Source organism: Rousettus aegyptiacus, unplaced genomic scaffold (genome assembly GCF_014176215.1).
Source record: "Rousettus aegyptiacus isolate mRouAeg1 unplaced genomic scaffold, mRouAeg1.p scaffold_m13_p_10, whole genome shotgun sequence".
Classification (NCBI taxonomy): Eukaryota; Metazoa; Chordata; class Mammalia; order Chiroptera; family Pteropodidae; genus Rousettus; species Rousettus aegyptiacus.
In genome coordinates this window covers 84,589,949-84,603,301 of record NW_023416285.1, presented here as the reverse complement: position 1 = coordinate 84,603,301, position 13,353 = coordinate 84,589,949, and the positions used below count along the sequence as shown (strand labels likewise).

Here is a 13,353-nt window from a genome sequence, read left to right as displayed (position 1 = left end):
CCTGGCTCCTCCCCGTTATGGATGATGGCTGGTCCCTGCCTCACCTCCTCCGGGAAGCCCTGCACGCCTGCTATGTCCATGGCGGTACACAACCAGCACGCAGGCCGGCACACACCTCGCATAGCACACACCAGGTCTCAACGAGAGAGCGCTAGGGCCTGATGCTTCACGCCTTGTACAGCACCAGACCCAATTCTATGGTTGAGAGAGGGATTTTAGAAAATAGGTACGCCCTCCGCTCTACCTGCCCTGATTTTATTCTCCACATCTGTGTAGCAAATGGAATTAGAATAATTGAGGGGTCACCCAGGGCAGTAGTAAGAAAGGACCCTCAGTATTCAGCAAGTGAAGCTGCCCAGGAGACAGGAGAGGTGGGAGCCTGACTCGAACGAACTCTCCAGGCCTCAGTTTGCTCATCTGTGAAACGGGGAGGACAATCGGTAGCTGTGAACCCCGTGATCCCAATTGGCTGGCTCTGTGCTTAGTTCCCCGTCGTCCCTGCCGCCCTCCACAGCTCACTGCAGCTTTGAGGGAGGGCATGCGGACAGGGCAGACAGAATAAAAAGTGAGGCCTCATCAAATCTCTGTTGAAAGGGTTCGGAATGTCAATTCCGGGTAAAGCGAGGAAGCACGCAGGGCGCCCGGACCTGAGGCAGTTCCCACATTCTCGGGGCTCCCACCCTGGGCCTTTAGGAACTCTGTGGAGCATGTCATGGCTTAGCTCACTCTGGCATAAAAGGGGTGGGGAGGAGAGCATGGGCAAGTGGCAATTTTTACTTAAAAGTTGCCACCTGGAATCCAGACTCGGTCTGCGGCGACCCGGAGCCAGAGCTGAGCACTGGTTTCTCCACGGTGTGCTACGCACATGGCCGCTTCCGCCTCCGAGCTTTGCAGATGTGGTCTTTGCCGTCTAGCATCTTCCCACTTAAAAGAGATAAAAAGAAACCCCCATAAAAATGAACATCAATGGATTCTCTTGAAAAGAAAGCAAATATGCTTAAAGTATTAACACATTGGCTCTAAGTATAGGCCGTATTTATAAGCACAAGAGGAATTTGTATGGGGTGCAGGAGCCAAGCTCCAAGGCATCTGAATAAAGAGACTTAAATGGTGGGGGCTCTGGGGCACCTCACTTCTCTTTGGCTGGCAGGGTCTCCTTGGAGCAGCTGGGATTTTAAGGACAACAAGTCAGAGCAGGGAGATTGGGTTACCTTCTGGAGAGGATGCTAGAGCAACAAATGGCGACCTGATTATACATACAGTTCCTTTCTGGTCACACAGAAAAGTTTTGATAGGTGAATTATACAGAATATCAGACTGTGAAATTTGTGTTTTCCGACATGAAATCGCTGGTGGCCACCTCATAGATGCTTCAGTTTCTCTCCTGAGGTCTGTGTCCGGAAACTCAGACAGACAGCACCATTATGACCATTTCCCATTTGGAAACCTGAGGAGCACGAGGGCTGATCTTGGGCTACGCAGAGGTGACCATCTGTGCTGCTTTGCCAGGAGCAGCAATGGCTTCTGCATCTTCTCTTACTGTAATTGTCAGTAGTGTCCCCTTTCCCTATCACCAGGGCTCTGGTTTACATTTAAGTGTAAGGACACCCCCGCCAGCTGACACACTGCTGGCAAAACGGGGACCGAAGGTCCTATATTATGTGCATCAGATCCTCTGTTTAAGCAAACGTTTTCTCAGTTGTCGAAAGTCCTTCATTTCTGAGGTACAGGGTGACAGAGAGCAGCGTGCCCTTTAGAAAGGAGACATGTAACACATCATGAGGTCTCCGTTTGAAACATTTTCATTTTGCTCGTTTTTTACTTTGTTTTGTTTTCCTTTCACAGTTCTCAGTGCCTTGAAAACTACATTATATGACTTCAACAAGCATTCACTATTTCTTCTGTGTCCCGATGTCGAGTCGTTTTAAGCCATCTTGGCCTTAGGGTTTAAAGTAAAAAAAAAAAAAAAAAACCGTAATAAAATAAAACATCCATCAAGATAATTCCACTTATGCTTGGTTCTAGCAATGATTTTCCTCTTGAAAAACCTATGTAAAGGAAGTTGACGTGCTCTCCATGGCCTGTAATTAAATAGAAGACTTACGTAATAGTTCCTGAGTCTTGTGATTAACGTCCATCATGGCGGATGCCCCTTTCAGTTGCATTATCAAAACCAATAATGACCCAGTCCTGTAATAGGTTAGCTCCTACTGTAAAATCACCATTTGCACTTATAGCAGTCTGTTATTCCAACTCTTGTCTTTCCTCTTAAATGATACTTTTTGTGTGTTAGTTCATTTTGAGTCACGAATTACCAACATATAGAGCCATTAACTAAGAATTAGTCTTGCACCTTCCTTGGCTAAGAAATAGAGTTGAAAATTGAGCCCCCGGTCTCATTACTGTAGCTCTCTATGCGACTGGAGGAAAATCAAATTTCAAATTCTTCCCGCTTCCCTTAGGCCTTTCACAGGAAATTTCAAAGGATGGCAGTAGGCAGATTGGTTTGGGATGACAATTTTTAAACCCGGAAATTACATTAAACCAAAATAAAAAACCACGGTGTACTTCTAGTACAAATAGCATTTCTTCCTGAAAGAACCTCTCCACAGTCACAGCAATGACAATAATAGTATTTTTCATGCATATCTGAGTTATTGATCTTATGCAGTTTGCAGAATTCAGTTACTGTTTTCCAGAGACGCCTCTCAGGGAAACCGACAATTAGCAAAAAGTTCTTAATAAGGGAAATAACAAATGGCTTAGTAAAAGATGTATATAGTCAGTGTGACAATGGCATTAATACAGAGCCTTCTTCAATTGTTTTCAGCTCCTCAGCTCCTGTTCTTGAAGAGGAATAAAAGGCTAGCGACTGGTCCACTAGAAGCTTCCCTCCATACAATGGTCAGAAAGTTGAATTATTCAAGAAAATGTGTTTTATTGTAATATATATCTAGATTTTATGGTCCATAATGATTTTTCACAGGGAATGCTTTTTTCTTCTTCTTCTTTTTGGTGCCTTCCACATAGAGTTTTGCTTCTAGGAGTATCTACGGAGGAGGTAGTCTGCTTTGCCCATGGAGGAGGGGAGGGGCCCAGCGGCTTGGTCACGTGGTCAGTTGAGGCGGTGCCTTGGGCTGACTGGAAACTAACTAGATAGAGTTCAGAACTAGTGGAAAGCTGCCCCCATTTTCCCCATCCGGGGATCAATGGGGCCCTGAAAGGCAGCTCTCACACTTTCCCAGCAGCCCCCAGGAAAGTGTAATATGCATCTAAAATGGTTTTGTTTTGTTTTTTTTCCCGTCTGGATTAGCTAGTGAGGAAGCCCTCCTCTCCCCCACCCCACTCCTGGCATGTGCAGGGTGCTGTCTGTTGGAGATGCATTATTGTCTCCTTTATCTTGGGATTTTTTTGCCTCTGTACTATGTCAAGTGGCAGGTAGGAGCCGCTAGGAGCAGGCTCTTCACACACCAAAGCAGGTCAGGTTGGTGTCAGAGCCCAAGGCCCAGGAACATTTGGTTTAGACTGACACTCTGGGTTTGTAGTCCTCTCTCTCTCTCTCTCTCTCTCTCTCTCTCTCTCTCTCTCTGACATTAACAATTTGAAGGCAAATACACAACAGCTATACAAAGATCAGGATAATCTGGACCTGGAGGCCTGCACCCAGATCCCTCCTCCGTGAACATTTTGTACCTGAGGAAATAGTAAGGTTAAAACGAGATTCATCTGGCGTTTGCCTGCAGGAACTGTATGACTGGTTTCTCCTTAAAGCAAGATTACCAGCTAATTCTGTTGCAAAATCATGGAGCCCTTGAGTTATCCGCCCTGTCAACCCAACTGCATTTGTGCTGCCAAGCCTGGCTTTAACTTTCTGGAAGATTCACCACATCTTGTATTTCAAGGAAAATCCTATTAGGCGTTGGGAGCGGGAGGGGTCTCTTCTTCCCTTCCCGGTGTGAGTTTAGCTTACTCCCTGGAATGTCCTCTTTCCTTTGGTCTATATCCTTTGTCCTTTAGGGGCTCCCCCACCTTTTTGTTCTAAATGGCCAAAATATGTCACCCACACTGCCAAAACACACAGGTGACGCAAGGTCAGAATCTGGAGCATAGGCCAGCCATTGTTCCGCACGAATTCTTGATCTAAATTAATCTAAAACCTTGCCTGAATGACCTATAAACTGGGTTAAGGTGTGATCGGCAAGCTAACCATTGTCCTTTTTTTCCCCTCAAGTGACAGTGCCCACTACAGATTAAGATATCACACTCTTCATATTAGTGATTGTGTTACTTTTAAATAGCTGTAATAGCAAAGCTAAAGTTGTTTAGATTATTTTCCCATCCTATTTTTTTTGTGGACATTGTGCCTAATTTCACTTTCTGGGAAATTTGCCAGTTTTTCAAGGGCTGGGTAAAGAGCAAAATAAATATTTGTAGGTGGTTTAAAAAGAGAACGTGTATGTTGGATGCACCTCTGCCCATCCAAAGTAAAGCATTTTAATCGCCTTTCAGATATCTTCAAGTAATTAACTGGTGGGAGTCAGAAGACTGATTTTACTAGTTTACTTTTCAGATCTGTGATCCAGGGTGTGTGTGTGTGTGTGTGTGTGTGTGTGGAGAGGAGTCAAAGCGTTAAGCAAATGAGTACGAACCCTTCAAAGCCTAGTTGAAGTGACTGAAGCGGACTGTGTCAAAAGTAAACAACCTCTGTGGATGTTAATCAGGCTCCAAATAGTGCCAGAAAGTGCTTACTTAACAGTATTCAGCATCTACTCTTTCTAATTTTTTAAGGGATTTCCCTGAAATTTGGAACGCTCAGCAGTTGGCTGTGCAGCCTATTGGGGACACTTGCTTCTGTGTCTGAGAGGGAGGACACCAGAAAGTTCACGCCGGTGACCCGGTGTTAAATGTTTACCCCCCTCTGGCTGCGGAGTCTCACCGCTTTGCGGCGGTGGAGACAGGCCGTCACCTGTTGGGGCCTCGGGAGCGCGCGGCGGCGGCGGCCGGGAACGCAGCGCCGGCTCCTCGGGGACCGGTCCCGCCGGCGGGCGGCCGGACGCGGGGACGCGGGCAGGGCGGGAGGAGGAGCGGCGGCCCGGCGCTGGAATGCAGCTTTCTCGGGCCAGAGAGACTTCGCACGGGAGTGGAGGATAGCTCGGGGTGGGGTTTCGCGCCGCTCCCTCCTCCCCACCCCCGGGCCCCTTTCCAGGCGCTTTCTGGGCGCTTTCAGAACCGCGCTGGGAAGTTTAAAGCGCAGCGAGGAGCTTGTGCCGTAGGCAGGGGACAATGGAAGAAAATGAAAGCCAGAAATGTGAGCCGTGCCTTCCTCACTCGGCAGACAGCAGACACATGCGGGGTAAGTACAGACTCATTCAAAGATGGAGTTACGGTTACGCGTGTCCTTCGCCGCTTGCTGCGTTGTGTGACCCGAGACCCGGCGCGGGGCGAAGAAAAGGCGTATTTCTTGGGGTGGTGCGTTTTCAAAACTGGGCGGAGAGCTGTGATTTCTTGGGTTTGACTTTATCTCTGGCAGGATTTTCTTAAGCGGCCAAAGAAGTGGTGTGGCGATAAAGTGGCACGGTGATGTCGCATCTGTAGCACAGAGAGTAGACAGTAGGTGTTATATCTCCAGGCAATGACAAATATATCGCTAAAAGCAGCTTTTAACGCTCAGGGCTCCGGCCGCCGGCGAAGGCAGTTGTTTCTGTGAGACTCTGCCTTCCCATTCATTGGCTGGGGGAGTCCATGAGGCAAATGCGTGGTGGATGCAAGTTTTGTAGTCTGTTCGAGTTAAATCACAGAGTTTGGGGATGTTTCATTTTTACAGATCAGAACGGCAGGGGAGCGGTGTACAGCGGGATGATAGAACTCTGAGTCTTCTGTGTGTTTTAATTCAACAGTCGAGAGTTGGCAGACGACGTTGGTAAATTTTCTCTGGGCATTTTCCCTTTAATTGTTTTTTATAATAGACTTGTCTTTTCCGTAGGGAATTTCCAGGAGCTTGTGTCGTTCCCAAGAAATCTCACAGTGGGTTGGGTGGGGAAGGGACGGGTCTGCTCTCCGGTGCCCGAGCCTCTGATGCCAGAGGCCGTCCTATACCGTCCCGGAGGCGGCAGTCCAGAACCACCCCCGCTCACCCTACACCAGGTTCATCCAGGGGACAGTTAGTAAGTGGAAGACGTGAGTTTGGGGCTGCAGCGGTGTGCGTGGGAGTAGGGATTATGCCCAGGGGAAAAGGTGTGTGTGGTTTTTTTAAAAAAAGTTAAAGGGAAGTAACAAATGACTCATCCACATTGAAAATACAAAAGTAAGCCAGACAGAAGAAAATGCAATTACAAGAGATAGAACGTCCCCCTCCCCCACCCACTCAGTGAAATGCAGGAAACTTTAAGCTGGGTAAATGCTACAGAACCCCTGAGTCTTCCATTCATCAGACTAGGGGGCTGTTTGCACTTCCAAAGCTGAGTATTCTCCTTGAAGGCGCCTGGCCGGTGGGGGCCATCAGGAGATAAGGCTCACTCCTCTCCCTTCCCCCACTTTTTTGATAGGACAGGATCCCAGGGCAGGAATTCAGCCCCTGGGCCCTTGCTGAAATAAATGACTCAGAATCTACTGGAGCAATTAGATTGAGACCAATTTAAGAAATAACTTTCAAAGCAAGCACAGCAACTCTCAGATGCTTAGAGGCTGGCGATGGTCAGAAGGAGAGGGTGTGTTCACTTTGTTAATTTATTCATTCGTTCGATGAATATCGAGCATCTGTTATGTGGTAATCACTATTGAGCTGCTAGGGTGCCAACAGCGAGCCAAGTAGACCAAAAATATTTGCCTTCATTGAATTTGTATTCTAAGGGCTAAGTTTGGTCGGAGGGGGGCGGTAGAGACATAATGAGCAAATCAGTAAAATGCAAAGCATGTTAGACGGCAGGGTCGCCAGAGTTTACAAATAAAAATGCAGGATGCCTAGTTAAATTCGAATTCCAGATAAATAACGGATGGTTTGTTGGTATAAGTATCTCCCATACAATATTTGCGACATACTTATGTTAAGGATTATTATTTATCCGAAATTCAGGTTCAGCTGGCCATCCTGTATTTTATCTAGCAACATTATAAGGTGGTAATAAGGTTTTGGGGAAAAATAAGGCAGGGAATAGGGTGTGCAGGGGTGGGTGGGGTGATGGAACTAGATAGGATTATTAGGAAGAACTCACTGGTGTGACATCGGAAAAGAGGTGAGGGAGGGAACAGCAAAGACTGTTCAAAGGACAGCGGGAACGGGGGAGATAGATGGGAGGAAAAGGGAGTAAGAGGTAGTCTCAGGCCAGCTCACGCAGGGCGGTGACACTGGTGAGGACTTGGGCTTCTATTTCAAGGGAGGTGGGGAGCTGCTGGCAGGTCTGACTTGTCTTACGAAGGGCAATACTGGGTGCTGTACTGAGAATCACACAAGAGGAGGTGGGGGAAGCGCAGGGAGGCAGGGTAGGAGGCTCTGCAGTAAAACAGGCCAGAAACTGCACTCGCTTGCACCAGCAGCAGGTAGGAGAGCAGGTGGTGATGAGGAGACACAGAGTCCAGATGTACACTGAAGGTAAGGCTGAAAGAATGTGCTGAGGCACTGGATGTGGGGCATTGGAGAAACAGAGGCGTGAAAGAGAACTTTAATAATGTTGATCTGCACAGCTGGATGAATGGAGCTGCCGTTTATTTACACCAGAAAGCATTGGAGGGGAGTAGACGAGAGGGCGTTTATGGTTTGGAAGTGGGTGACATGCAGAAACTCTTTTAAGATCCCCTTGAGTTCTGGGTGAAAACGATGCTGTAAAGGACTGCGGCTTCATGTCCAGTTCTTAGGTCAACATGAAGGCCACATCAGGGCGGGTAGACCGCTGATGCTCACGTCCGTCACCCCTCGTACCACATGCCCATTGCTGTCATTGCACTCTCCATTGGATTTGTCCGTGTGTATGTTTCAACCAGTTATAATGTGATGTTTCAAGGCAAAGACCTTGTCTTCGTCTTTATATTCCCAGCGCCTAACAGCACCAGGCATGCCAGAGGCACTCAGTAAACACTTGCTGAACAGAAGGCTAATTATACCACCCCAGGGCTTTGAGTTTATCTATCCTCTATAGATAAGGACCCCTTGAGTGATCATGTAACTTATTGTCCAAGCGGAGACACTTTTGAGAGTGAAGGGCAGCGCTATGAATAATTTCTCTGGAATAACAGCTGTAACCCAGCTCTGTTTTGGCAAACTGGGGCATATGGTCTCTTCAGGAGTAGCTCTGATCCCTGAGCTTTCCATGGCTGAATTGGCGGGTGACTAAGTAAATAATAAGGTGAAAGTGTGCTGCCAAGCGCATTGCACAGAGCAGGTGCTCAATAATTATAGGTCGAATTAGAATCTAACTATGTCCTGTTCCTTTTGGAGGCCGTGGGCTCCTTGGAGTGGTACTGGGGGGTTCCTTGGGATGTGTATATCTGCCCACAGCAGCCCTGAGGCGTCTGTTCTTACTCTGGCCTCTAAGATCCAGAAACTCAATGCAGCCACTTGCTTGCCTTCGTCAACCCCCGATTCATCATTTTATGATACTTAGATACTTAGTGCTAGTTGTTAGTAATCATTTTGCAATATATAAATGTATCAGATCAATACATTGTACACCTTCACCTTAGACAATGTTATGTGCCAATTATATCTTAAGGAAGCTAGAAAAAGAATCCTGTTGGCAGTCCTACTGAATGCAAGCTCGGGGAGTCGCAAGCATTCAGACCTCTGCTCAGAAGTCTCTAAAATCTTCCCATCAGTCTCTGTTCCTTACGCTGTTTTACCTTTAATAGGTCTTGTCACTTGATGACATTTCTATCACATGTTATTTGTTTGTGTTCTGCCTCCCTAACTATAACGTGGGCTTCTCTTTGCCACTTCACTACATTCCCTAACTTCTTGCAGCCTACAGAATAGGCACTCAATAAATATTTTTGTGTATGAATGAATGAATCGATCAACTAACCAATGCTTGAGACAAAATGCTTTACTGGGTGAGGGTGGGGTTGTACTTTTTTTTGCCTAAACTCTATACCAGAGATCCTCATCCTCACTTACTTAATTTTTAAAGTTTTTTTTAGAAGACTATAATGTCTCGGTTTCAACCATAACCGCTCTGCCAGTTTGTATATGGTAGTGATCTTCGTGATACGAACACAGCAGCTGGAAGACTGACCAGATCGTGTGGGCCCCTCAGCAGCAGACGTGATATGTATTAGTGAGATGGGCTGATTGCTGTAACAACAGTCTTTGTAACCTAGCATAATCGAGGCTAATTTCTCAAGCATAGTAAGATATGGGTATTCCCGGCCAGATGGATCTCCTGGACGGCCTGGGACCCAGGCACCTCTGTGTAGTCAAGACACCATTCCCCAAGGCCTAGGAGGCTCCCCCTAGAGCTTCTGCATTCAACTGCCCAAAAAGGAAAAGAGGAAAAAACATGGAAGATTATTCAGGAGGTCCAGAGGCCAGGACTAAAGGTGGCGCACATCACTTCTGCCCACATTGACTGGAGTCAGTTAGATGAGAGAGACGAATTCTTCCTGTGTGTGCAGTTGGAGGATGTTATGCTTTGAATACATGGACAAAACACTGTCGCTGCCACAGTACGCCAGGGTAGGTCATACCACCAGACAAAACAGCGGCTCCCTGCAAAGTTCCTATGACAGTAGAGCCTCCAGCACAATTTAAAAGCTACATCGTGGAGATAGCTTGCCAGACCCACTATAAAGAAGCGTGGGACTCCTTTCCTGAGACGCTGTGGTCTACCGAAACTTGACACTGGAATAACATCTCAGGGAAGCCATTGGTCCTGTCCCCGCCCTCAGGTAGAAGGCGGGGAGGGAACGCCTGGCCCTCAGGTAGAAGGTGGGGAGGGAATGCCTGAACGGGACAAGGCCTCAATTCCTTGCTGCAGGCCAGCTGTCCCTGTCAAAGCAACCTGAGCTGTGGCCAGGAAACCAACCTTGGAGGCTCCCGCGGTCGCCTTCCTGTGGACACCTTGCTGCGTGGAGGACTTCTCTCCCCTAATCCTTGGTATCTGCTCCATTCCCCACTTTCTACTTTTACTTTCCAGAATGTGTCTTTCTCAGCCAGGAAGCCCGTTGAAACTCAGAAGCGTCTCTCGGTAGCACCCCCGCCTTCCTTGTCCCCCCACTGCTGCTCCAGGGAGTGTCGGAGGGAGTGGCCCTGCCGGAGATGAAGATGAACTACTGGGACTTGCTCTGGGCTGTGCAGAGCCTGGGAGGGGCAGGAGGGGGACCCTGCAGCCTCCTCATTTGTTTGACATGGATTCCCAGAATAGCAAACAACTAGACACACCCATATTTAAATGTTGGCACCAAAGCCCATTCTGGACAAGAAATTAAGCTGTATTTCTGTTTGGATGACTCGAATCATCTATTCATGCGGATGAAGAGAAGTTGGCAAGTTGGCCAGACTCGCATCTCTGACTCTTGGCTTTGGAGTTGGGACGAAATGTTTGCCTGCTCCCTCTCCTGTTTGTTTCTCTCCCTGTTCAGTTTCTCTCCTCAGTGGAAAGGCCACATTGTCCCGAAATGACTGGAATGGTAGCATTGGGGCCTCTCCCCTCAGGCCTGGGAGTTGGCGGCTCCCAACACACTGGGCCTTACGGAGGACAAGGCTTCGTGTGCCTTGGAGAGTGGCTCTGGGTTGTTGAGGGTGCTGTGGCCGTGGAGCAGGTAGGGTGGAAGGCTGCTGCGGCTGCAGAGAGCTGGAGCGAAGCACGGGGAGGAACTGCGGGACGCGGGGATGCGGGACGCAGGGAAGAGGGACGCGGGGACAAGTGGGCTCTGAGGGCGATGAGACGGCCGCCCGGAGACGGGGCCGGAGCCACTGGTGCGTTAACCGCGGGTGCTGTGTGCTGCTTCCCTCCAAATCGCATGAAACAGCTAGAGACATTTTAGAAGAATCCATGAGAAAGAGTAAAAATTAAAAAAAATTTAAAAAAAGGAAAAGCAACGGAAGTTTGAGGTGACTGTTTTGGAAGAGATTGCAGGTTTGGAGAGTCAGCGAGTTGGGGCGGCTGAGAGGTGATGGACTCCAGACCCCAACACGCCCCTCTCCTCGCTCCGTTCCCCGTTCATTTCAAAGAAGAAGGTGAAAAACTCTTCAGTCTTCAGGGGCTACTGTTTCTCTGTCTCACCCTCTGCTGAGGACCCTTGTGTGGAACAGAATAATAGTTGTGTGAGTCTCTGTGACAGAGCAGGGTGGAAGGGGACTTTCTGCCCCCGCTGGCGGGGGCGTTTATCCTTGTTTGCGTGTTAATGCCCGTACGAAACCATCACCTTTCCAGAGATTCAGTCCTGCTGATTCACCTAGCTGTCCTGGATAATTTTAAAAATATATTGCTTTAACGATTAAAAGTAATCTTAAAAATCCATTCAAAAGTTAACCATGTTTGGGTCAAATACACAATTTTTGGTTAATACAAAACTCATTTGCACATACATACTCAGTGGAAAAAGCTAAATCTCTTCAGGTTGCACACTTGTTTACGAAACTGAGACACAGCATTTTCTGCATCTAGTTTTATTCAGCAGTTTCTGTTACTTCTTCTGCATTATCAAAGAGACCACACAAAAGAGACAGCCATCATATGAGTCCATGTAATGAGAAGGCAAACGAAATAAATGCAATTAACAGTTTATCTTTAAACTGTTAAAAAGATATCTTTCAGGATCTTTTTAACCAATAGTTCCCCTTCTAAATTTACTGCTGAAACTAATGAAAAGTAGAATTAACTAGTCTGGCCGTTTTTCTCCCCTCTCTTTTCTCGTCAGTGTTGGATTGGAGATACTGTAATTAGCAATGTAATGAGAAGTGAAGGGTAAATAAGAATTGTTCCCAGAACATCCATCTCGGGATGGAAGATCAGAACAGAAAACCAGCCTTAAAACATTTGTATGCCTAATCGAAAGGGGGCATACCTGGAGCCCTATAGGTACACCTGTCTGGGCAAAGAGGAGGGAGGTTGTAAGTGGCATTGCTTCAGAGGAACTAGCCTAGGCCCATGTTCTGGACACTTGTCACTTTCCATCACTGGCATGAGGGTTTGGATCTCCGTTTAGCTGAGATTCAAGTCTAGAACTCTCAAATGTTGGATCTCTTTTTCTACACAACACTTTAAAAAAATAAATAATTGGCAAATAAACTCTTATTGGAAACTTATTTTTAAAAAGTGATTTAAAGGAGATTGAAAGGCTTTAGAGCTAAAAGACTCTGCATATCTAATGCTAGTCCAACACCCTCCTCTGCATATCTAATGCTAGTCTAACATTACTGGAAGAGGGAGGCCAAACGGAGGTCAAAATTGTTTGATCTAAATCTAGGATTAAAGGCAGGACTCCTGAGACCCAGCCCAGTGCTTCCCCCAGGGGATTCAGTGGACAAGGACACCTTGCTGCCTGCACCTGTAATACTGTGTCAATCAGAACTGCTCCCGAAGAGGAGACTTAGTGAGTTCCGGAAGAGCTTTTGAATGTCCATTACTTTCTCTTCCCATTCTGGTTTTTAAGAAGTAACTCCCAGTTAACTGGACTAGTCCCACCTGACGCCCCATTTGGCAGTCATTGAGAATGAATGGAGAGTCCTTATTCGTGTCCTGTACTCAAAGCACTGTCATTGCTGGCCTTAGTCGCTCACTTCTAAGGAGAAACCATCTTGTCCCAGGCCAGGTTGGAAGCGGGTGTCTACGTCAGAGCCTACTCAATGTACCGTGTATCTCTTCCCTTTTCATTGTATGTTTTAGATAAAGTCCACTTCAAGTAAAATGTCTCTAAGCCTTTACTTTACATTCCTCGATTATTACTTCTAATAATATCCTAATGCTTGCTTGCTTTATGCTAATGGGGGAAATTGAATTTTCAGGTGGTTCACATGTTAATTATTATAATAGCTATTTTTGGTCTTGGAGATGAAACAAATGTTTCAGCAACCACCTTCGGATTATAAAAATATAAAAATCCTGCTTAAAAATAAGGAAGTAACCAGAATCACTGCAATTCTTTTCTATAATCTTAACTGACAGTATGGGGTAACCTGTTTGTTTACAAGCTCATCTGACCAAATCTTCTCATTTTGAAAAATAACCTTAGGGAAAGAGTCAGAGATAGTATTTTTTTTTTTTTTTTTTGCTGCAACATTTTTATTTTTAAAGCGCGATTTTTCATATTTCTCGATTGTTGATTTTTTTCCTTCTTGCCACACACACACACAATCTGCTAAGTTATATTCATACATTCACAGCTGCCACAACTCTCTTTGTGTTCTGTAAAAGAGATTTC

At 46.6% G+C, this 13,353-nt stretch overlaps 1 protein-coding gene across 15 annotated transcripts in view; it reads left to right on the top strand.

The window, feature by feature from the left end:
• The window catches only part of KIAA1217 (KIAA1217 ortholog), a 636,400-nt gene that overhangs the window by 361,653 nt on the left and 261,394 nt on the right, over positions 1 to 13,353 (top strand). The window contains exon 1 of one of the 15 annotated variants that reach the window (XM_016124810.2): positions 5,153 to 5,353. The exons of 10 other annotated variants lie outside the window; for them this stretch is intronic. In XM_016124810.2, coding sequence (XP_015980296.2) covers positions 5,284 to 5,353 — 70 coding nt within the window. In that variant the 5' untranslated portion in view covers positions 5,153 to 5,283. Of the gene's footprint in view, positions 1 to 5,152; positions 5,354 to 13,353 lie in introns of those variants that run through there. 4 more of the 15 variants (XM_036228122.1, XM_036228132.1, XM_036228130.1 and 1 more) reach the window with 4 other exon arrangements.